General features: G+C 34.9%; 2 protein-coding genes and 1 long non-coding RNA gene across 3 annotated transcripts; 2 read left to right on the forward strand and 1 right to left on the reverse strand.

The window, feature by feature from the left end:
• Window positions 1-2,727: 2,727 nt before the first annotated feature.
• Window positions 2,728-5,844, reverse strand: LOC126763293 (uncharacterized). The gene is made up of 2 exons (XR_007667602.1): window positions 3,224-5,844; window positions 2,728-3,153 (listed from the first exon to the last, which is right to left on the reverse strand). It is a non-coding gene; the product is annotated as an uncharacterized LOC126763293 (long non-coding RNA).
• A 10,472-nt stretch (window positions 5,845-16,316) lies between these two features.
• On the forward strand, window positions 16,317-17,649 carry LOC126763292 (uncharacterized). Its single transcript, XM_050480627.1, has 3 exons — window positions 16,317-16,473; window positions 16,534-16,854; window positions 16,931-17,649. The coding sequence occupies exons 1-3, from the start codon at window positions 16,399-16,401 to the stop codon at window positions 17,108-17,110; spliced, it is 576 nt and encodes a 191-aa protein (XP_050336584.1). The 5' UTR covers window positions 16,317-16,398; the 3' UTR covers window positions 17,111-17,649.
• A 672-nt stretch (window positions 17,650-18,321) lies between these two features.
• LOC126761770 (uncharacterized) lies at window positions 18,322-19,154 on the forward strand. The gene is made up of 3 exons (XM_050478149.1): window positions 18,322-18,396; window positions 18,457-18,777; window positions 18,845-19,154. The coding sequence occupies exons 1-3, from the start codon at window positions 18,322-18,324 to the stop codon at window positions 19,022-19,024; spliced, it is 576 nt and encodes a 191-aa protein (XP_050334106.1). The 3' UTR covers window positions 19,025-19,154.
• Window positions 19,155-23,716: the final 4,562 nt, after the last annotated feature.

Genomic DNA, 23,716 nt, shown 5'->3' on the forward strand with positions numbered 1-23,716 from the left:
TTGAGTTTACAGTGTCCAGTGTAATATTTATGCCGCATATTAGCTACGTGCCTGTGAGTTGTTGCAAATACTTGTTCCTTCCCCCTTTTTCTTCTTGGGGAGCAGCTCCTTTATGGTATGGTGAACAACATAACAGCAGCGCAGAGTTCCGGGCCTATCATTCTGGAAGCAGGTGCAGGACGGGCAAGCTCGTTATTCAGTTACTTAAACAAGCATAGTACGGAAGAAGCTTGATGCTATTGATAATGAGGTCATGTACTTCTTAACTAGTTTTAAGCGTAGCTAATAACATCTAGAGCGGTACATCTACTGCTCCCTTCATAACAGCCACCTCCGCTTGAAAGACTGCACAGTGATCTGCTGCTCCGAAGCTAGAAGTGATGGAGTGTTATCTACAGAAGACTTCCCCTCCTACACTTCCAACTTACTCACACCATTTTTAAGTACTCATTTCAAATTTTCGAAATTGAAAATCTTTGGTTAGCTAACTGTAATATTATTACACACAATGCTTACATTTTACTTACCTAAGAAAGTACCCAGAAATATCTGAAAGCGATTAACAACAATGCAGTTATTTTTAGCATGTGCACAAATAACGGCAACAGGTCTCGGCTAAATTTACCATAAAGCACTACCACGCTAATTACCTTGATAAATATATGAACAATGGCGATGATTATGCTCGTGGCTGGGCGTGCAAACCGGTGAAGAGGGGAAGTAATGTATTAATAATTATAATAGTTATGCATATTTCCGCTTCCGGATAATTGAGGCGTTGTTTGGTGAAACGCACGCTTGGTTGCAAGAGTAAATAAGCTAAAGCGTGTTGAAAGTTGGTGCATTGAATGAAAGGTGTATATAATTTCTACCATAATCTTACATGCTGAAAGTTTATTAAAAATTAATTTAAAGCCGTAAATGTCGCTTAACGTTACATTTTTAACGTGCTTATGTGCTTATATAATGATTAAAATATAAATTTCCTCTTTTGAGGCATGCCACAATTTTTTTTTTTCAAGAATTAATTGATTTGCAAATAAATAAGAAAAAAACAGACAGACGGGCATAGCTAAATGGACTCAGCTCGTCACACTGGTTTATAGGGTCTCCAACATTTCCTTCTGAGTGTTAAAAACATATTTATTCGACTACACGCCCTGGTGCTCTGAAAATAGCTACCACGAAGAGAATACCGTTCAGTGCCTTATATTGGCCGACCACCGATTGAAGTTCCGCGAAATAGCTGAAGCGGTTTATATCTAAAAAAAAACCTATGTGATTCAAATACTGCATGAAATATTGTGCCTGAGAAACGTACCGCGCGACAGGTGTCACATTTGTTGATCGCGGACACCAATCGCAATTGAGAGCCCATTTTTCTGTAGCATTTAACGCTTTATAAGCAAAACTTGTCCTCAGTGGTACACACCAGAGTCAAAAAAGAGTCTAAACTGCGGATTTCATTTTGCGACCCTGCTCCAAAGAAAGCGATGGCAGTCTTATATATACAAGGAGTGTTCCAAAGTAAACAGGACATTTTGAATCTAGCACCCCCTGATGGCGCCATCTATGGTGCGTTAAAATCCTCCATATTTATCGACTTTCCAGTGAGATTTTGATGACATTTTATTGGTTGGAAGTGAAGTTATAGCGTTTGAAGTGTCAGTATGTTTGTGTGTTCGGTGCGAAAATGAGCTTCGAACAAAGAGCCAACATTAAATTTTGTTTTAAAATTGCTAAACATTTTACCGAAACATTTCAATTGATGAAACAGGTTTATGGCGATGATTGCCTATCCCGTAGCAGAGTGCACGAGAAGTTTCAGCGTTTCAAAGTGGTCGTGAGGACATAAATGACGATCAACATGTGGGCCAAAAAATACCGGAAATTCCATCGAAACTGTGCGTGAATTCATCAAAAATCAGTCGAAATCATCATTGAAATTCATGAAAATGGAATTGAACATCTCCAAAACATCGATTTATCGCATTTTGACTGAACATTTGTGCTTACGACGGTTTGTTCGCACAAATTGACTGACGATCAAAAATTGCTCAGAATCCAACATTCGAAGGACGATTATTTTACCAAAAATCACATTTTAACCATTAACAACTCCCCGTATTCACCTGATATGGCACCGTGCGACTTCTTCCGTTTCGGAAAAATGCATTTGCCCAAGAAAGGAAAGCTATATGCAGACGCAGAGACCATTCAAAAGGCTTGCACCAGCATACTGGCGGCCATACCGGCCAACGAGCTAAAACCCTCGTTCGACATGCTTTTGAACCGTGCAAAAAGCTGTATTGAAGCAGAAGGAGACTATTTTGAATAAACTAAATTGATTTTGCCGAAAAACAATTTTTTTTCCTGTTGACTTTGGAACGCATCTTGTACATCGAATATTTGGTGAAAGAAAAACAGTCGCTGTTCTATCTGTCGGAAAGGTGAAGAGTCACCATTTTTTTGAAAATCAAAAGTTGTGATTTCGTTTTTTTGTTTGTTATAGGTCAAGAACTTATAGCATCTTCTCTGGATCCGAACTTTCGAGAAATAATTAATGTAAATTATATTTGTACATAGACTAATCGAGGGCTGACGAATAAAAGTGCTGACGGAAAGACAATTATGCTAATAAATCGCCAAAAAAATTTAAAAAGTAATCCAACTCTGAGTAAGAAAAAGACTCTACCATCCACAAAATGCTTGCTTCAAATGATGAAACATTCGCACAGAACCATGTGTACTGTTCAGTAATGTGACAATGCACCCAGCTAACAAATTTTTAATTTTCGCAAATTTATCTCCCCAAGCCGAACCAATCATTGACAGTTTTACTCTCGCTTAACAAATCATTTGAGCGAGTTTAGTACATCCAGCCAATAAATATGCAAAATTCGTTTTTCAATTCTATTTTTTAGACTCATCCTCTTGTACCTTCAAAGTGCATTTTAAAAGTCGTCAAACGTTTGTGCTTCATCATTATTTTCTTTGCTTGTTTGTGGATCGTGCCTTGCACTGACTAACGAGTAAGCAATTCACACCGCGGCTTCGTGGTCTCCCAACTCAGTGGCTTGCAGTTAGTAAGAGCGTTTTAAAAAGCGTCACGTTGCACATCACATTGTCGGGTGTCGCATAAAAACCGAGCAACTGCAATTATAGTATAAAACAACAATAAATGAAAACACAACAGATTTCGATAAAAATGTTTTTACCATACCGCTTTGTGCGCTTTTTGTTTTGCTTGTATTTCTATTGCACGAAATTTCATGAAAGTTCAGAGCATCAGGTGCTGCGAGATCGTGCCATGTCATTGCATTCCGAACAGCAACTTGTAGTCTTTATAAATCACCAAACTGTGCGCGACTAAGGCAAAATGAGGAAAGATGCGCTGCTGTGCCGGCACTTGCAGGCATCTAAGTATGCAAGTGTGTCTGTGTGTTGAAAAAACATCATTCATCCGCAACGTGAAAAGCAAACTGAAGCAAGAGCAAAGCAAAGAAAAAAAAATTGTGTGAAAAAATATTGCAATTTGTTTATTATTGTTGTTGTTATTGTCTTCCTTTTTGCAATTTGCATGCGAAACTTTCACCGCCACCGAGCGAAGTGGGCACTTTGAGACACTTTTGTTATGGCAGCATGTGGGCTCTTATCGCCGGCTAGATGCTATTGTTTTGCTCATAAGCTCTGCTTGTAGTTGGTGGCGTTTTTTCCTCGTGAAATGGCATTTTGTTTTTGATGCTGAGACCGAAACCGAAACCGAAAGAAACACGAGCCGCTGCCACAAATGCTGCGATTATTTCGTTAAGATGATATGGCGGTAAAGTGTGTCTATATGCACATATAAATGCATATTAAATGATTTTATTGTTGTGTTAAAGTTCAATGGGCTGAATTAAGCAATAATAGCTTCGCATATATAAATTTAACTCTGGTAATATGAACTCGAGTGCATAGGCCGGTGATTACACAGCGATTAGACTTGCATTAAAATTTTTGTTTTTGTTTGGGGATTGATCGCCCTATTATTTGTAACGAAATTTCGCGCAGAAGAGAATATCGGTAAAATCGTCTCTGCTTAGTCTTTTTACACTAATGAAACAGAGCTTGGCAATAAGGTCGAAAAAACCCAACCTAGATAGCGCATCGCTCCATTAGGACGATATTTTTTCAAACTTTTCCACAAAAAAAACTTTTTAAATATCTACTTTATCGAAAAAGTCTATATATTGTGAAAAAAAGTACCCGGAAATTGTAAATAAAATGCAAAATGTCTATTTAAATATCATCAATATTTATTTCGTCGCCTTCAAAGTAATCCCCACCAGATGTTCTACACTTATGCCAACAAATTTTCCAGTCCTCGAAATAGTTTTCATAATCAATTTTTGGGATGACCTTCAGCTTCTTCAGCGAATTTTGTTTTATCTCTTCGTTTGGCTGAAAATGAAGGTTTTCAGTTTGGAGAACAAGAAAAAATCACACGGAGCAAAATCTGGTGAATACGGTGGTTCATCGATGGTATTCATTGCGTTTTTGGCTTTAAATGCGGTCACAGTAGTGGCTCGATGTTGTCAAGAGTTGTTCTTCCACAATTCCGTCCGATTTCGACAAATGTTCTGACACAAACGCCTCAGTAATGGAACTCCTTATTGACCGTTTGAACCTTCGGAACTAGTTCATGATGCACCAAATCACGAATATCGAAAAAAATGAGCATCACCCGAATTTTTGAGCGGATTTGACATGGTTTTTTTGGTTTCGGCTCGTTTTTTCCCTCCATTACGATGATTGTTGACTTGTTTGCATGTCAAACTCATAAACCCATATCTCATCGGCAGTTATGATGCTCTGCAAGAATATGGGATCAGAATTCGCATGTTCTAGCATGTCCAAAGAGCTTTATTTACGGTACTCTTTTCGAAAAAAACTCATCTTTAACGAAACGATTCGAGTAAAAACGCGCTTCATACCAAAAATATCCGCCAAAATCATTCGAACGGACTCGCTAGAGATGTCGAGCACTCTTGCCATCTCTCTTACACTTGCCTGACGATTTTGAAGCACCATATCCTTCACCTTATAATATATTCGTCAGCTGAAGACGTCGAGGGTCGTCCAGAACGAGGCATGTTTTCAACGATCTCTCGACCGTCTTTGAAGGCTTTGTACCACTCGTAGTATTGTGCTTTTGATAAAACTGAATCAATGTAAGCCTTTTCCAACAATCAAAACGACTCGGCACACGAAATTTGGTTAGAAATACAAAATTTGAGACAAATTCTTTGTACGATATTTTTATCCATTTTTAAAATTACAAGGCACTACTGAGGTGTACCGGCTTAAGAAGCTGCTGTAAACAAACTATTTGACAATCTCGTTCATATTTGGCATACATAGTATTTAAGGACAGTCCTACCAACTCAGCGAAGTACATTTTTTTTTGAAATATAAAGAATTTCCGTGTGCTTTTTGTCTGTATGCTTAGCCACTTAAACCGCTTTGACCTGGTACAAAAACTCGTATTATACAGACAGTGCGTTCAAGGCTAGTTCTATCATTCTACTGTGAGTGTGAATTGTCACTTCCCTAAAAGAGACGGCAATCCGGAGCAGTAGATCAACCAGCAAACTCAGCTTGAAAAACTCAACAAAAGTCTGGAAGCCTGTAATTGGTTTTAATGGATGGTTCTTCACAGTATACTTTCTATGTAGATGGAACTGGAGAGTAATTTTAATTAGATACATATATTCTATATCTAATATCTATTTGGGGAACCATAAGAAGATAAACAAACCTATTTCTTATTTAATATAATTTTTGTTATTGAGAATATCTACATAAATAAGTATAAACATTTGCCTTATGTTCAGAATTTAAAAATATTTCGGGTATGTAATTTTTTGTCCTTTCCACTTCAGTTGAATAACTACAAAGCTCTTTCATTATCTTCCCCAATGTAAACATTTTTGCGATGACCGCACTTCTACCAAGAACCATAAAAAACTTAAAACTGCTGCGCAAAAGTCCAGAAAGAACCGGTTCTAGTTTTTTCTAGCCTATTTTTATTATTATTTTGTTTTTGTTATTTGTTTATTTTGTGTGTTTGTTTTCTGTAACATTAAGTCTCGCTGTGTAGGGAAACCCCTTTAGCAAATGAATAAAATGAACTATTAAGACAAAACTGGATTGCTACTGTGTGCGTGGAATAATGATAGAAGAAAGACTTCACTATAAAGCAACGAAAGCGGTATACAAACGAAAGATATTTAGAGATAACACTAAATAAGAGTAGAAAAATTGTTATTGCATACAGGGGTTGTTCAATTAGTCCTTATAAATACAAGCTATGCATTAAGTCATGATAAATCGTTGTTCAAGTAAAATTCAAGCGCCGAAGTTTCTTAGAAGAGTATAAAAATTGTTAAAGAAATACGATGTAAAGTGAACTGAAGAAAAGAAGAATTTCAGTGTTGATAAGATATGGGTCAATTGCAGTATTTCTACATGTGAGGATCATTAGTTTGCCAGGTTTATTTTCATACCGTTATTAAAACTTGATTTATTCATGCAAAGTTTGGTTCTTTCCGTAGTAAAATAGGTTGAAATTCGCTTTCGATTATTTTGACTGCTCAAAGAGGTCTAATAATAATCTCCTGAGTCGAATTTTGCTCTAATCAGATATGAAATTCCTATAAAGGTAATCGCTGCCAATTTTAAAGAGTAAGAGGATTTATTCGTTTGACAGCTAGTTTTACTCGTATATCCTATAATATATCTAGTTTCAGGGTATTGCAAACAACTGTTTGGTGAGAGTTACTCTCTGCAACATGTTATCAGAATATGAAAAAAGTAGGTGCCACGGTTCCTTAAATTAACCTTAGTCTACTCCTTTTTCTAAATATCTAAATATCGGAGCAAACAATTTGTTAACCAATGAGAATCAACTTCAAACACTCCGCATCGCAGTTAATGTCAACTAAATGCCTCTTTAGAGTATTACATCGATTATTTCTTGAATAATTTCAGCTACCACGGGTTATTTTAATTTTGATAACTTCTTTACAGTCATAGAAATTTGTTAAGTTCTTGATCTTCTAAGCTAATTTTAATTTTTCTGTAGCTCCATCTTCTGTCGTGTGCTAGCGATTAAAGTATGGGACTTAAAGGATCTCATATATCCTAATATATATATAAATATATTTTTCAGGGAGTGTATATATATGAAAATAATCTCCGAAAACTTGAAGTTTATCAGGCGAATAGTCGATAAACGAAGATGTGAGCGTATTTGTGAGAATTCTGTAACTTAGTGTAATCGGCTCCTAAATCTGTAACAGATTTTTTCTCGAAACTCACTTTAGAACGTGATTGAGAAGAACTTTTCCCAAACGGTTGGACCGCTCGGCTTGAATTTTTCACCTTCTTAGATATGTTTAACAGGTAAAGATAGAAGGAATAGACAATTTTTGATAATAAATTCGATTTTTTATGGAACTCTCTAGTGCATATTTTTTCACAAAATTATTTTTGTTTTTGAAAAAACCGTCATTTTGTCAAAAATCAAAATTTTTTCTAATCCTCCGATCTTTACTTGTATTATTCTATGGGAATAATAAATATTTTTAGTTTTTAAATTTGAGATAATTTCAAGAAGAATTCCAAGAAGATCATTTTGAAGGTCCTCCTAGCGATTGGCTACGCGATTAGGGGAATCCAAAAATTTTCCAAATGAGCATTATGAGTATTCTAAAATAGAAACACTATTAACTAATTACCAAAATTTAAGTTGTATTACCACTCTATAATTATTTACATACATACATATATACAAATATATAAATATTATATTTTACAGACTCTCACACACTCACACGAATATAAATGTGTCTGTATATTGTGCTGTCTTTTTAGCACATCACTCTAAATGAAATGCGTAAATAAGCCATGAAATTGCCAAATCATTGGGCGAAATTCAGACTCTTCACGGCAAGTTCGTTGCGTGAGTCTTTTGTTCGGCGACCACCTTTCCACAAAAATCAATGAAAAATTAATTATAACTTCTTTCAATTATTTCGCAGCTTCAAATATTGCTCATGTGAGCAAATATATGAAAAATATGAGTTGTTGTTTTTGCTTTTGTTTATCCCTGCTCATAAACCATTTGTGCACCTTTTAAAGGTTCATCAATGGAGTGCTGACGTTTGTGCACAATATCTGCCACACTAACCGTTTTGCGTCATTTGGTTGCTATTGCATTTAGCACGTCTTTATTTATTGTAAAGGCTCCAGGCAGCGCCTATTGATTTTTGTATTGTTGGACGTGTTGAAGTTTTATTGGACTCATGAATGCAGCATAAAAATAAAACTCTTTTGCGTGCCTTCATCAATTTATTATTTAAATACAAACAAACAAACATTTATCAAAGCTGTGAATGCTGGAAATATATATGTATGTATACATACATACGTTTGGTCATAGCGATTTTTCCCTTACAAGCTTTTCGCACGTCAGCAATTCTTCATATGCGAATGAAGTAATCATTATTTACTTTATTGTCCGTCGTAGCATGGATTTCGTTTTGCTGGACGAAAAGGCATTGACACAGCGGCGCTTTGGCGTTAAGTTATTGTGTGTCGATTTGTTGAACGCAAAATCTGTGCGAACACTTAACTTTTAAAAGCTAATTCTGAGATATTTTATGCAAATTATTTCAATGCCAATAATATATTGGTACCTCAAACAACTTTAAATATTGTAAATGCTGCGTAATACACAGGTACTTATACATACACATGTACTTGTATGTATAGTAAATATGCAAGTATGCCAATATTTATTTAATTTAAGACTTTTGTTCGAGGTTATGCAGTAAAAACTTATTTATGATCTCTTATGTAAATAGATATACGTGACATAATGCTGAAATATTTGCCTGGCATCAAAAATATTTAATTTTCTTGCAACGCTAATTTTGTGTTGACAGTTATTGACAGCGTCACAAATTGCTGCATAAAGAATCGAGGTGGATGTGTCTCGCGGTGTACTAAATGGAACAAATTATCTGTTGTCATTAAATAAATAGTCGACGCTTTTGCGGTTTCACTCTCAAATGAGAGTCATAATTTCTCTGTTACAATCGGTGCTGTCATGCTCGAGGGCATTCTAGAGTAAAACGCTGTTACTTCATCGAATAATATAGCAATTACAAGAACAATGTACTTACAATTCACGAAATATCTGATCAGAGCTACTTTGAACCACTCGAGAGATAAATTTTGAGTAATAAATGCTATTTGAGCATTATTGTTGGAAAATATTGCAAAGGACGGAAAAATTTACTCTCCTGAGGGTTAAAAATATAATATTTAATTTTTTTTGATTATGACAATATTTCCACATTTTTCTGTATAAGCATTTATAAATTTGGAAATAATTATAAAAAGCTCTAGGAATATTTCTGACATCAAACATTTTCTTACAACCATTAGAAAACCGCTAATAGGCGGTAAGATTCTCTATTTGCCTGGCGAATCTTTGGTTACTAACAAAACACAAAAAGGATAAGTCACATACATATCTATCAAAGGTTTAATATCTAATAACATGTAAACGTTTATACCAAAAACTATTCTTTAGCCTCTTCTGACAATTTAAAACTTTAAAGTTCGCTTTAAAAAGGCGACAAGATGGAGTTAGTCTTTGACTCTATGGTTATGAGTTGCAGAAGTTGTTTTGAGAGTCTAGTTTATGACGAAGTCCTGAATTCAATAACGAAAACATCGAAAAAGGCAAAGATGCAGTGCTTGGAAAATTTCTGGTTGGCCTCGAACACATAACACAGGATCCCAACATCTGTTGCGAATCGACTTAACCAGTTTGGTTAATATTTTGAGTATGAGGCATGCCAACCGTGGACTGGTACCAAAAGTACTCAATGCGACTTCATATTCTGATCTCATTATGACTGAATTTTTCCCAAACAGGAAACGTGAGTCATCACTCAGCCACCATATTAGCCAGATTTAGTCTCCTAGGACTGTTTTCTGTTTTCAGTACTGAAAAACTCACTTTGAGGAACGCGCTATGAGCTCATTGACCTAATATATAAAAATCACAAGACAAACTTTTGGCGGAGTAAACCAAATAGAAAATTTTAGAAACCATATTTTTATCGATTCGGTTTTCGCAAGCAGTTTAAATAGACCCATCCGAATCAAATTTGAACTTGAGCATGTGGCAAAACTACTTTCAAGATGTCATATCAGACTTATTGTCGTAAAGTTTGGCAGTACTAATAATAGTAAGAGAATACTACGAATGTTTTGTGGTGAATTTCCCAAAGGTCATCAAATAATGGAAAATGTGCCTGAACTCATATGGGTACCGTGAATTTCGAGTATGCTTTGTGAGCCACATACTAACTCCTAAGTATATGCCAGAGGCATAAAGATTCACACACGAGATGGCGTGAGAGGGGTTTATGGGAGCCGATATAAAAATTCACCCACTTTTAGGTGAAATCACATATCTCAGGATCAATTTCGACTAAATTTAGTTTTTGGCATTCTTCTCATATTTCTATGTTACAGTGTAAAAATGGGCGAAATCGGACTACAACCACGCTACTTCCCATATAGCACAATCGGGCCAATACTTCCATTAGCCCCCATATACTTAATATAAAGTTTTTCGAACTTCCGAGTGACTTTATACCGCATATATATCCGCTAATATGTGAATAATCTCAATGCAAATGGGAGAGTATGTTTTACACATAACACTGTATCTTTGTGCCTAAAATATATAAATTTGAGCGAAAACTTGGCCTAGCCCCTATAGAACTAATATCAGGATTTCCAAACATCTGGCTGACTTTAGTCTATATGATGGTGATTTTATGTGAGGTACGTTATGAAACCCAGGGAACATTTTTTTTATGTGGCGTGTTAGTATGTAGTATGTGGTATTGGCAAAAGTAGATAAAATCGGGTCGATACTAAAGTCGATACTTAATATAAAGTTTTGCCAGCACCTGAAGGAATTTCCTGGTCTTTGATCTTTGCAAGTTGCAAGAGTATAAAATGTTCGGTTACACCCGAACGTAGCACTTTCTTACTTTCTGTTTATTGTGACCGTAAAATTTTAATCCCAGAGCACATCATAAGTATCCATCAACTATGCCGAGGTAAAAGAAAAGAAAGCTTGAAACTCATAGAGCTACTCGCATTTATATAAGCTAATCCTATGCTTTTTAACCCATGTTGATCAGATTATGGTTTAATAAATTATGCATTTATTTTTACACAAACCTACTTCACTTTTCCTTTGTTACATACTTCAAACACCTACAATTGCTTCGGCGCAAATAAATGCACGCGACTTTCACACGCTTACACCGTTAGGCGCACTCTAAGCGGCTTTGGTAATGTAAACCAAGAGTTCCGCATTGACTTAAAATGTAAAACAACTTTTCATTGTGGTGCATAATTGTCGTTGAACACCCACATTTCGGTGTGCGAGTTCGGTTTATGATTTGGATTATAAAAAAAAATTAAAGATAACCATGAGCGCCGGTGCATCATCACCGTTTTCGACCAACCAGCGATTATGCAATAGAGGCGCACAGCGAATTACCGCTGGCTACTTAAATGTACATTATACGAATTTCCCGCGGCGAAGATTCATGCTGAATGTATACATACATACATACACATCTATGCGGTTTGTCCAGTTTTTCATCGGCTGTCGAACGACCTATAAAGAAAAGGCACTGTCTGCCGCACAAACCTTCCTTCTTCCGTCTTTTGTGCCTTCGCAATGCTTACCGGCTTACTGACTTCCGCTTCATCTTTAATTTTAAAAGCACAATCGTGCGAAATTATCAAGAAAAACTCAGTCCAAATTAGTTGGGTGACTATCAAATTTAATGAGTTGTCATCATGGCATCCGTCAAAGCTTATGTAATACTAATAATATTATTATTTTCATTATATTTCATGATTGTTGATGGCTTACAGTAGTTTTTTTTTTGGCTTTTCGTTAATATCTTGTAGGAAAGTTTTGCATTCTGCGTATAGGTAATATTGAAGCATGTTCAGTAATCGGTGTATATTGTCGGTTAATACTAACTAACTGTCAAATTCTTGAAGCGGGAGTATTTTGGGAAAAAATTAAGTGAAACATTTCTCCAATAATCTAATATTAACAATTTCTTCGACATTCCATAAAATACAGCCTGCGTTTTGTTTTTTGTTATCACCGACCTCAGGCCGACATACCATACATACTCAGTACTATAATCTAGCAACAAAGATAATCTAAAGATGACAGATTAGCATCGCAGTTTTGTAGTGTGATGACATTGCGGATGAACAAGGAAAATTGGCAACATTGCTAGAAATTTCTACTATTTGTCTAACGATTTTTTCTAAAATGTAGTCTCCTTACACCGTCTTTATTTCTTGGCTATAAAGACTGTATATTCGTTAGTGATTAACTTTTTTTTCTGCAAAGATAGCTGTCTAAATACTTTTCAAACAGTTTTCAAGTTTGATCATATCACTGGTCGAGAAAAATTTTGGTTGGTTTACTCTTTCCTTCTGGGCACAAATGCGCACTTCATTCAATCCGCAAAGCCATTGACAATGACAAATACTGTCACAAGCAAATTATTCCACTTATTTTCATTGTATACGAGTATATTGTTCATATATACCTATACAAATATGTTTATATGTACTTGTATGTAGAGCGCAATGTTTATTTTTCCTCACACCCACGATAGTCTATAAGACTGCAAAACAAATATTGACAACTTATGACAAATTTTTTACTAGGAACCTAATAGAAATGAGAATAGCAGAAATTATATAGATTTTATGAATTGTGAAAATATTGATCTTTTTACGCACCGCCTCTGAAAATTGGAAAATTTGGAAGCGGTTTTTAAGCTGGATTCGAGAGCTCATTTCTTCTTGTATTTTTCAGTCAAATTTGATATAAGGTGCCATATTCTGTTCAGGACATTAACCGTAATCAGAATGACGGAAAGTACAAAACAAAAATACAACATACACTATTGACAAAGAAATTCTGAAATTTTTGAAAAAAAAATATTTTAAACTCAGCCGTTGTGACGCCATTTCTGGTGACCCCTCTTAAAAAATATGCCCACGCGTTGGCAGGATAACTCCATACAGGATCATCTTGAGTGAAAAATGCGTGTTTTAGTTAAAACCCTAACTTAGAACTTGGACGAAGGAAAAAAAATGAAAATTGGAATTTTGGCAGACAGTTTTACAAAATAAATGAAAATTTCAGTGAAAATTTCGGGACATTTTTTTTTTCAAATAGTTGTAATCGAAAAAAAACCTTCGTCTAAGTTTTTAAGAATTGCATCTCAAAGACCTGTGTAAAATTTCATGAAGATCGGAAGTAGCTCTCGAGAAATCTTGCCAACCGACTTCAAAAACACAGTTTTGAGAAAAACGCGTTTAAAGACGCCGCACTTAGCCTCAAGGCTGTATCTCCAAAACATTTCTCCAATCAATTTGAAAATTTAGAGCAATACTCTAGAGATGTTCTAGAATTTAATAGGACAATAAAAAAATCGATTTTTTGAAACCCGTAAACACATATAACTCTTTAATGAAAGTTTGAGTTTAATTTTACTACAACTTAAAAAAAAATTATTGTAAAACCCACCACCCTGTAGTTCGTAAGTAATGAAAACCTAAGCGATTGGCATACAAACGTCTGTGCCACTAAGCATACAGTTATGTACTAAATGCTAACTGTATTACCTACATTTGAAAATTGTGCGGAAATTTTCTGAATTCGTCACGCAATCAGTTTTTCTTGACACAAATGCACAAAAAAAGACAACAAAAATAAAAACGTAATTTCAACGCTGCAATGAGTTTACTGCGAAATTGGAAAGAAAAACACAATGCGCCTGCTAAATTAGGTGCAATACTTAAGTAAATCACCGTAATCACTTCGTTTGTGGAAAGAGCAATCAATGAAGCCATATTTTCTAAGGTTACAACTGTTACGTAACACAATATTTTATAATATTAATACCAAAAAAGAATGGGTTGAATGTTTATTTCTCGTTCATGGCCGACGAAATGTAAATAACTTATTTTTAATTAAAAATATCATAATTAAATGTGCCCTAGATTTAATATTCAAGAATACATATATTTGTACTGATATTGCTAAGGATTAGTTAGCTCAGAAATGTTGATAAATTATTTTCCAAAGCCTGCAGTTCACTTTCATAATTTCTCTGACTTAATTTTACTCTTGACCTTATTTGTTAAATTTTATATTTTAACACCTTAACTTGAACTTACTCTGCACTATAAAATTCAGCAATTTTAAATGAATTTATTGCCTTCTCCTAGTTTTTAATGAAGTTTCTTATTAGCATTTATTTTATTGAACTCCTCAATTAATAAGAGCTGGCAACCAAGGCTGCATTGTAAAATTTGGCATATGTTGTTCCGCAAAAAAAAAACATTAGTAAAGACTAATGGTCCCTGATGTGAAGAAATGCTAAAAAATCTATGCACGTATAGCACTTTGTACGTGCATAAGATCTTCAGAGATGACATTTCGTTATGGTCGGCTAAATCTTTGATATAAGCGTTAAGTGTGGTTAAGTGACGAAATATCTGTACAAATTAAAATAGTAAACTTTTAATGGTTACAATGGAGGTTTGGTCAAGTTTAAAGAAAGAAGAACAAAAACAGTAACTATCAAATATCTTTGGACTACTGTGGGCAAAACATAGTAAGACTACTTTCTATTAAATTTTTTGTGGGGAATTAAATTTCTGGTGACGAAACAGACGGGCATCAACATCAACTGATGACCAACACGTCAATAAAATATGTGAATCGATGCTTGAGAAGCGACGATTAAAAGTCAGAGATCTTATTGGTATCGTTGGAATATCGGAAGGATCAGTGAAAACCATATTGAAAGATCATTTCGACCTAAGAAAAGTGAAAGAACGATGATGTTTAAAATCACTAAATTATTTCGAAAAACAACGCCTGTGAAACAATGCTTTTCGACTACCTGGACATCATGATACGTATTAATACTGGCGATGAGTCTTGGAACTATGCTTACGATCCGGAAACAGATGATCAATCGGCCGAATATCGTGGCAAAGCTGAGCCGAACCCGAAAAAAACGCGAAAAACAATTAAAACAGGTAAAAAATCAAGGTTATGTTGACAGTTTTCTTCGATTATTGAGGTTTGGTCATTCCGAATTCCTTCTGACTTGCCAAACTGTCTTTTGCGTGAAGCTTTTCTTAGGAAGAGACCGGAATTATCGGAGATATCGCAACGTGAAACGCTACGCGCTTTGAAGACTAATCCGGAAATTGACTTTAACAACTGTTTCGAAGATTGGAAAAAACGTTGGCACAAATGCATTGGGGTCAAGGGGCATTACTTTGAGGGCGACGACATAGATTGCGAAGAATAAATTAGAATTTTAAAATTATGAACAAAGTCAATAGTAAGACTGCTCATAATAGTATTAGTAGTATTCCGATATAGTAGGTAGGAGTGCCGCCCTATCGGGCGATTATCGATTTTATTACGATTCAACAGCGAATCGGTGATGGAAATTCGGTCAAATGTCACCTATGGATCACGCTTATTTTTATATATAACCTTATATAAATGGTTCCAAAGAGTTTTTTTGTGTCATGTTCAACTTCTGGGCAATAGACACAGACACATATATGTTTGTCGGACTCAACGATTTCTATTTACAGTTAATTTTCAGGATGTGGTGCCTCTTTGACATCAAAATTGCTGGACGAAACTAAAATTGAATATGATTTCCGGTTTTGACTTTACCGAAGACAAACTTTAAAAATATGACTTATTTTCTCTTTCCTGGCGGCCATCTTTGACACATGCTCAAACAGTAGTGAGTAAAGCAACCACAAAACCGTCTGAAGAGCTTTCTTAGGAAATCTTAATATTTTAACGCCATATTTCGTAACCTACTCGCAGTGTCAAAACACGAGATACTACAGTTGTCTATTGGTAATTGGTATTGTAAATATTGGATTTCTATTGAATGTACTTCATATATGTATATTGTACACGAAATGCATTAATAACCAACAGCAACACCAAAAACGAAATTAGTTATTAAAATATATATACATGTATATATATTTCTTCATATATATTTATATACTACAATTAACGTTAAAAGAGTTTAGCTGAAGTTAAATGTCATTAATGGGTATAAAATTATCTAAATAAAAAAAAGTTGATTTACAAATGACTCTTTTGCATCAATCAATTGGTTTTATATTTCATTCCAAGCTGAAGAGTCGAAATTTCGCGGAAACATGTTGGATATCGGCAAGCGATTGATTTTAGCGCTTTTTATTTTGCCACTACTGTATGAGCTCAATAACTGTGAGGTAATTGAAACAAGTTGCTTAAATTATTTTATGAAAAAAACACTATATTTTTGATTTCAGCGCAAACTTGGCATTGGTATGTATTACATGAATTACACTGCCGGTCCAAAGTATAACTTCAGTGTATTCAATTACAAATTCTACAATGTGGACAATAAAATTGTAATTTATGTTGAATTTAAACTATATGAAGATACTCATTTCACTGCAGATATCAAACTTGATATGCTACGTGCTAATGATAAAAAAATGAATTTGCTAAATACACACCAAGATGGCTGTAATCTATTCAGCGGTGTGCATAATAGTAGATTATTAAAAATTATATCAGATCAGATTGTTCATGTTACCAACTTACCGCTGAAGTGTCCTCTTTTAGCAGTGAGTATGTTTGAAATACATTAAAAGCTTACTCTTTCTTTCATTTATTTTTTTCATTGTTCTTTTTTTTATATAGAATAAACTATATATCGTCAATAACTACACTTTGACGGCAGATCCACTTCCTTCATTCATTCAGCCACTACACTGGGTTATACAAACAAAATTTAAGCTTAACAAGAAATATGTTGGGTATATGCTTCTTCAAGGTAATATTTACAAACTTAAAGAGGTTTCGCCAAAATTAAAGTCCTGAACTTGTTAACGTGTTTGAAAGTTATCACTTTGAAAAACTGTATAATTTCTAAGAATTATCTATATTTTCATCTCTTTAACTAAATATACCAATTCCAGCAAACCTAACCGGCTATAATTAAAGTGTTTAAACGCCACGCATGCCCGAAACAGTCAAGTACTGCGGTTGAAGTAATTTTCGTATAAAAATACCGACCTCTTTTGGAAAGGTTTTGATATTTTAACCAAAATGACGCAATGATAAAAGTGTGCGCTTCTTTAGTAACCAAGCTAGATTTCTCTAAACTAGGTAAACTCAATATAAAGTCTACCCTGGAAACATGTTTTCATTGAATTCAAAGCGTAACTCAGACAATTAATTTTCCAAAGCATGGTGCCTTTTGACATTAAAATTGCAAGATCGGATGCGACGAAACTAAATTTGAATATGATTGGCTGTTACATTGTCAGCACCATAAACGCTATTCACATTTTCCGTTACCTGGTTTCCGTTTTTGTCTTTACCGAAGTCAACTCAAAAAAGAATATGACGTATTTTCTCTTTCCCGATGATTTTTTTCATTGAGTTATAAAACTCATACGAAATAAAAAATTTTCCCAAAAAAACTAATCAAACTTCAACCGTTATATATATATATATATATTACGGTTGGGTTTACGAAAGCCTCTCCAAACATGAGTTTTTAATTGTAACGGAAAATCATAATAGACCTTTTTTTATTAGAGCATTCAATTTCCTACAAAATCCAAGGAACAAGATATTTTTTCAAGTAGTTGGAAGCGAGATATAAATTTTTCAATCTGATAATAAGAAAAAAATAGAAAACTGTATGTAGGAGGACCTTCCCGTTACAATTAAAAACTCATGTTTGGAGAGGCTTTCTTAGAGGTGTCTAAGAACCTATTTTTCAACCGTTAATATATTTTAAACGGTACGAAACGAAAAAAAAAAATTTTTTTTTAAGTAGTTGAATCACTCTAATATATATATATATTTATTTATTCATATATAATTAAACATATATATATATTTATTTATTCATATATAATTAAACATAATTAACATTAAAAGAGCTTAACTGAGATTAAATGTCACTAATGGGTATAAAATTATCCAAATTTAAAAAAAAATGGATTAAAAATGACTCTTTTGCATCAATAAATTGGTTTTATATCCCATTCCAAGCTGAAAAGTCAAAACTTCGCGGAAACATGTTGGATATCGGCAAGAGATTTGTCGTAGTGCTTTTAATTCTACCACTACTGTACGAGTTCAATAACTCCGAGGTAATTGGAAAAATTTTCTTAAATTATTTTATGAAAGAAAGTTTATATTCTTGATTTAAGCGCAACCTTGGCATTGGTATGTATTATATGAACTACACTGCCGGTCAAAGGTATAATTTCAGTGTATTCAATTACAAATATTACAGTGTGGACAATAAAATTGTAGTTTATGTTGAGTTCGAACTATATGAAGGTGGTAATTTCACGGCACACGTCAAACTTGATATGCTACGTGCTAACAATAAAAAAATGAATTTGCTGAATATGGAGCAGGACGGCTGTAAGGTACTAAACGGCGTGCATAGCAGTCGTTTGTTGAAAATTATCGCGAGTGAGATTATTCGAGTTGTCAACTTGCCGGCGAAGTGTCCGCTTTTAGCAGTGAGTATGTTTGGAATACCTTTAATGTATTTGCTTTTGCTTTTATCCATTGTCCTTTTTTATCTAGAATAAATTATACATCGTCAATAACTACACTTTGGAAGGGCAATCACTTCCCTCATTTATACCGCCACTACACTGGGTTATTCAAACAAAATTTAAGGTTAACAATAAATACCTTGGTTATATGATTCTTCAGGGCAATATTTTCAAACCTAAAACGGATTCTACAAAGTTGAAGACTTGAATAAAAGCTATATATTTTTTAATATCATATCAACGAGTTTATTTAATCCAAAATCTAGAAAAAAGATAGACGAAGTTGTGTCCCGATCAACCAATGCGATGAAGAGACAGCCCACGGAAAATAAATTTAATGAGTTTCAATATATTTTGATACACTTTTAACAGCTTTTCCCAGAAAACTAGTTTTCGCACGTTAGCTCCCTTTTCGTAGACCAGGTCACATATTTTGATATACTTAATCTTATAGCGGTTGATCCAAGTAGAGGTACTTTCTGCAATATCATTTTTTTGACAGATCACTCGTAAGTCGTGTCAAGGTGTCATGTTATTTTTGCTCGGCATTGTTCGGAATTTCAGCATGGAAAGACTTCAGCCTGAATAAAAATAATAATTTATATAATTCACGTTCTGTAAGGAATGTGTTCATTGCGCGCTTGGCCCAACTTATGGTCAACATAATCAGCTTTTGAGCATACTATTGGCAACAGCATCAACCATTTTGAAACCCAGCACTCAATATTAGATAATATTCGACCGAATAGAGCACGTCCAGCAAGCAGTGAAAAAAATATAGTAGCCGTAGCTGAGAGTGTATATGAAGACCATGGTCGGTTCGGCATACGAAGCAACTCGGACTGACTTATGGAATGATTTGGCGCATTTTACGCCGAAATCTTAAATTGAAAGCGAACAAAATACAACTTAGGCAAGAACTGAAGCCACTCGACCTTCCCAAGCTACATCGCTTCGCTCTATGGGCTTTTGTAAAGTTCCTAGAAGATCCGACGTTTTCAAGTCGGAAGAGATAATTTTCAAAAAATAAATACTACAGAATGTTCTTTCGAATGATAATAAACATTCCCCACTAAATTTGATGTGTCTGGGCTTTTTCTTTAAAAGAGTAGAGAACCTCGATATGGATGACCCTTTTTATAAAAATATAAATTATACTTATATGTAAGTCTGTATAAGGATATATATGGAATTTATATACACTGACTATCAATCGACCGAGTATCGTAGTAAAGCAAAAAAAACCACGTCCAAGCAGGTCAAAAATCATGATTATGTTGACAGTTCTCTTCGATTATTGAGGTGTCTCGCATTCCGAATTACTTCCGTCAGGCCAAACTTTCAACAAGGAATACTATTTGAGTGTTTTGCGCCATTTACGCGAAACTATTCGTAAAAGGAGGCCGACAACTATTGGATTTTTACAGGGTTAAGTAACCCACAGGCATCATAGGAATCCAATACTAAAATTTTTCTTCACTCATGTTCCATTTTATTTCGTGTTTCATTCATGCCACTGTAAATTTCCGAAAATGTTGTTACGTTATTTTGCATTTCAGGTGAATATATTGCTAAAATTTTAAAACAGTTTAAAGAGTAGTGTTTGTTGATTCACAGAAATCTATTTTTTGTAGGCTGTCACACTAGGTATGCAACTTAATGTAGAAAAATACTTTCTTGTTATTAAACATGATTAAGTCACTATGTACTCTTGGCTTACCCTTCTCTAATGTTACTTTATTTGCAGTACTACATTGGACTTTCTGTTTTCTATCAAATTCAATAGAAGTGAGAAAACCAGTTTCTTTCTACCCTAAAAGTTTTAAGATTGATAATTTGATACCCTGAACAGGGTATATAACAAGTAACTTTGCATTTGTCACGAAGTTTGTAACACCCAGAAGGAAGCGTCGGAGACCCTATAAAGTATATCGCACTTGTTACGTTAAAGTGTAACAACTCAAAATTTGAACATTTTCAGTAGAGACGAAAAACTGTTGAGTCGAAAGAAGTCATTCTGAAAACAAAGAGAGAGTCATAACGGGTTTTTTAACCAAAGACTAGACAAATCACTGAACGATTTTTACAGTGGGTAGAGATGACCACTATTTAGGAACCAGCATTAAAACCACCAACAATGTCAGCCTGAAAATCCAACGCAGGATTGCTCTTGCCAACAGGTGCTACTTCGGACTGAGTAGGCAATTGAAAAGTAAAGTCCTCTCTCGACGAACAAAAGCTAAACTCTATAAGTCGCTCATAATTCCCGTCCTACTATATGGTGCAGAGGCTTGGGCGATGACAACAACCGATGAGTCGACATTACGAGTTTTCGAGAGAAAAATTCTGCGAAAGATTTATGGTCCTTTGCGTATTGGCCACGGCGAATATCGCATTCGATGGAACAATGATCTGTACGAAATATATGACGACATTGACATAGTTCATCGAATTAAAAGACAGCGTCTACGCTGGCTAGGTCATGTTGTCCGAATGGACGGAAACACTCCAGCTCTGAAAGTATTCGACGCTGTACTCGCCGGGGGAAGCAGAGGAAGAGGAAGACCTCCACTCCGTTGGAAGGACCAGGTGGAGAAGGACCTGGCTACGCTTGGAATATCTAATTGGCGCCACGTAGCGAAAAGAAGAAACGACTGGCGCGCTGTTGTTAACTCGGCTATAATCGCGTAAGCGGTGTCTACGCCAATTAAGAAGAAGAAGAGATGACCACTGCACATTATTTTCTTGCAAAAAACTAAAATTTGGAAATTTTGAATTGTTACACTTTAACGGAACAAGTGCTATATATATAGTATAAATGATCAGTATGTTGAGCTGAGTCGATTTAGCCATGTCCGTCCGTCTGTCTGTCTGTATATATACGGACTAGTCCCTCAGTTTTGAAGATATCGTTTTGAAATTTTGCAAATGTCGTTTCCTCTTCAAGAAGCTGCTCATTTGTCGGAACTGCCGATATCGGACCACTATAACATATAGCTGCCATACAAACTGAACGATCGGAAACAAGTTCTTGTATGGAAAACTTTCGCATTTGACGTGGTATCTGCCACGAAATTTGACATGGATTACTGCTTAATGTAATAATATAATCTCCGAAAAAATTGTTCACATCGGATTACTATAGCATATAGCTTCCATAGATTTACTTAAACACATAATTACTAAAAGAAATGCACCTGTGAAGGGTATATATAACATTTTTTCTTGTTTCAAATTTTTTTTTATTATTCTCCGATTCGTGATATGCTGCTTTAATTCTCATCCAGAAATGATAAAATCTCCGAGTCTTAAGTTGACTAAGTAGCATTGCAGATCTTAAGAAAAGCCTTTGAATGCCAGAAATTTGCTTTAATACCCGAAAACTCCTGCTGAGAGGCATTGTTAGAAAAATAATTTCACATTGTCCATAATTTTATATTTTGCCTCGATTAGATTGAAATGTGATGTGTTATCTTTTAGGTATTGTGTATATACTTACACTTAAAAAAGTAAGTAGAACTAAAGAAAAATATATTTTACTCAAAACACTAGTTCTTCTGCTTAAAATATGCTTAAATACACAAGATGAATTTGTCTACAAATAAAATGAGTTTGCACAAACAATAGAAGTCTTTAAATATACTCTTGCTTACAAGTATAGTTTTTGTACATATAGTATGTAACTATAAACCGATATATAATATATTTCAATACAACTGCACGACACGACAGTGTTTTATTACAATATCCATACAAATGCAATATTTATACAAATTCATAAACACGAATTTTTCAATATAAATGAGCAATAAAACGAAGATGAACACTACGGCGCTATTAAATAAATGCATTAAACACTTGGTAATAAAATGTGGACAATCAAAGCATTCAAGCAAAGCTGCAAACAAAACACTAAAAAATGGAGAAAAACATAAAAAATAAATAACAACAAAAACACTTGTGTAACCAGATGCTATAATATATATACATTCATATATATGTATATATTGAATGTATCGATATGTTTATACATATGCATACGTGTGTGTGTACACGTGAATTATTACTCGACATCGAAAACAGCGCTGGCAATTAATTTATGAAAGCAACAAACGAACGCCAGTGCAAGCGATTTGTAGGCGGTGTCGGACACCGGGGCGTATACGTATTCAAATTGCAAAGTAGCCGAAACAATGCCGTCTCTTCGATTTTGCTACAAGCGAGCAGCGTCGAGATGCTATTGTAATTTGCAAATGATAAGCAAGTTGTGCAAAATTTTGCTACTTTTGCCATTTTTGCCTGCAACTACAAAAAGCTGCAATTATAAGCTATGTGGCAGCAAATTTGCCGGTCGCTGGCAAGCAGCTGTTGCTAACTGTGCGCTGCCGGAGATGTGCACGGGCTGATAGCGGCGCGCACGGTTCGCGGCCGCTGTGGAAGATGTGCCAGCAATTGGCAATTGCAAGCGGATTTTCTGCTTTTTCGTGAAAATTGAAATTGCAAGCACATTGCAAAAGGCGCTTTGGCCAGACAAAAGAGCGGTTTCAAGACTATTGCGTGACGTATGGCCACATTGGCAACTTTGTTGCGACAAATTGCAAAACATAAAAAAAATCACAACAATGCGGCTTTTATCTGGCTGGGAACCTTTACAGGCACTATATACTTGTATGTATATACAGTATATATGAGAAATAGTATATATATGTAAGTATATACTTTTTTATAGTAATTTGTGCGCCATTTGTTGCGTTCACTTAGAGTTTTAGTGTGTGGTAAATAATTATGTTGATAATTACATAATTGCCGCACGAAATGGGGGAAACAAACTACTTCAGCGGCCTTAGCCATAACAGTGGGGCGCTTCTTGACTGCACAGCTATATATCTATATACCCTTG

This window comes from Bactrocera neohumeralis, chromosome 6 (assembly GCF_024586455.1).
Source record: "Bactrocera neohumeralis isolate Rockhampton chromosome 6, APGP_CSIRO_Bneo_wtdbg2-racon-allhic-juicebox.fasta_v2, whole genome shotgun sequence".
NCBI lineage: Eukaryota > Metazoa > Arthropoda > Insecta > Diptera > Tephritidae > Bactrocera > Bactrocera neohumeralis.

What these genes read in the sequence shown, in the direction of transcription:
- LOC126763292 (XM_050480627.1), top strand. Translation starts at nt 16,399, where the DNA reads ATGTTGGATATCGGCAAGCGATTGATTTTAGCGCTTTTTATTTTGCCA. An exon ending in ATGAGCTCAATAACTGTGAG is followed by an intron (nt 16,474 to 16,533) that starts GTAATTGAAACA and finishes TTTTGATTTCAG; the next exon opens with CGCAAACTTGGCATTGGTAT. An exon ending in TGAAGTGTCCTCTTTTAGCA is followed by an intron (nt 16,855 to 16,930) that starts GTGAGTATGTTT and finishes TTTTTTATATAG; the next exon opens with AATAAACTATATATCGTCAA.
- LOC126761770 (XM_050478149.1), top strand. Translation starts at nt 18,322, where the DNA reads ATGTTGGATATCGGCAAGAGATTTGTCGTAGTGCTTTTAATTCTACCA. An exon ending in ACGAGTTCAATAACTCCGAG is followed by an intron (nt 18,397 to 18,456) that starts GTAATTGGAAAA and finishes TCTTGATTTAAG; the next exon opens with CGCAACCTTGGCATTGGTAT. An exon ending in CGAAGTGTCCGCTTTTAGCA is followed by an intron (nt 18,778 to 18,844) that starts GTGAGTATGTTT and finishes TTTTTTATCTAG; the next exon opens with AATAAATTATACATCGTCAA.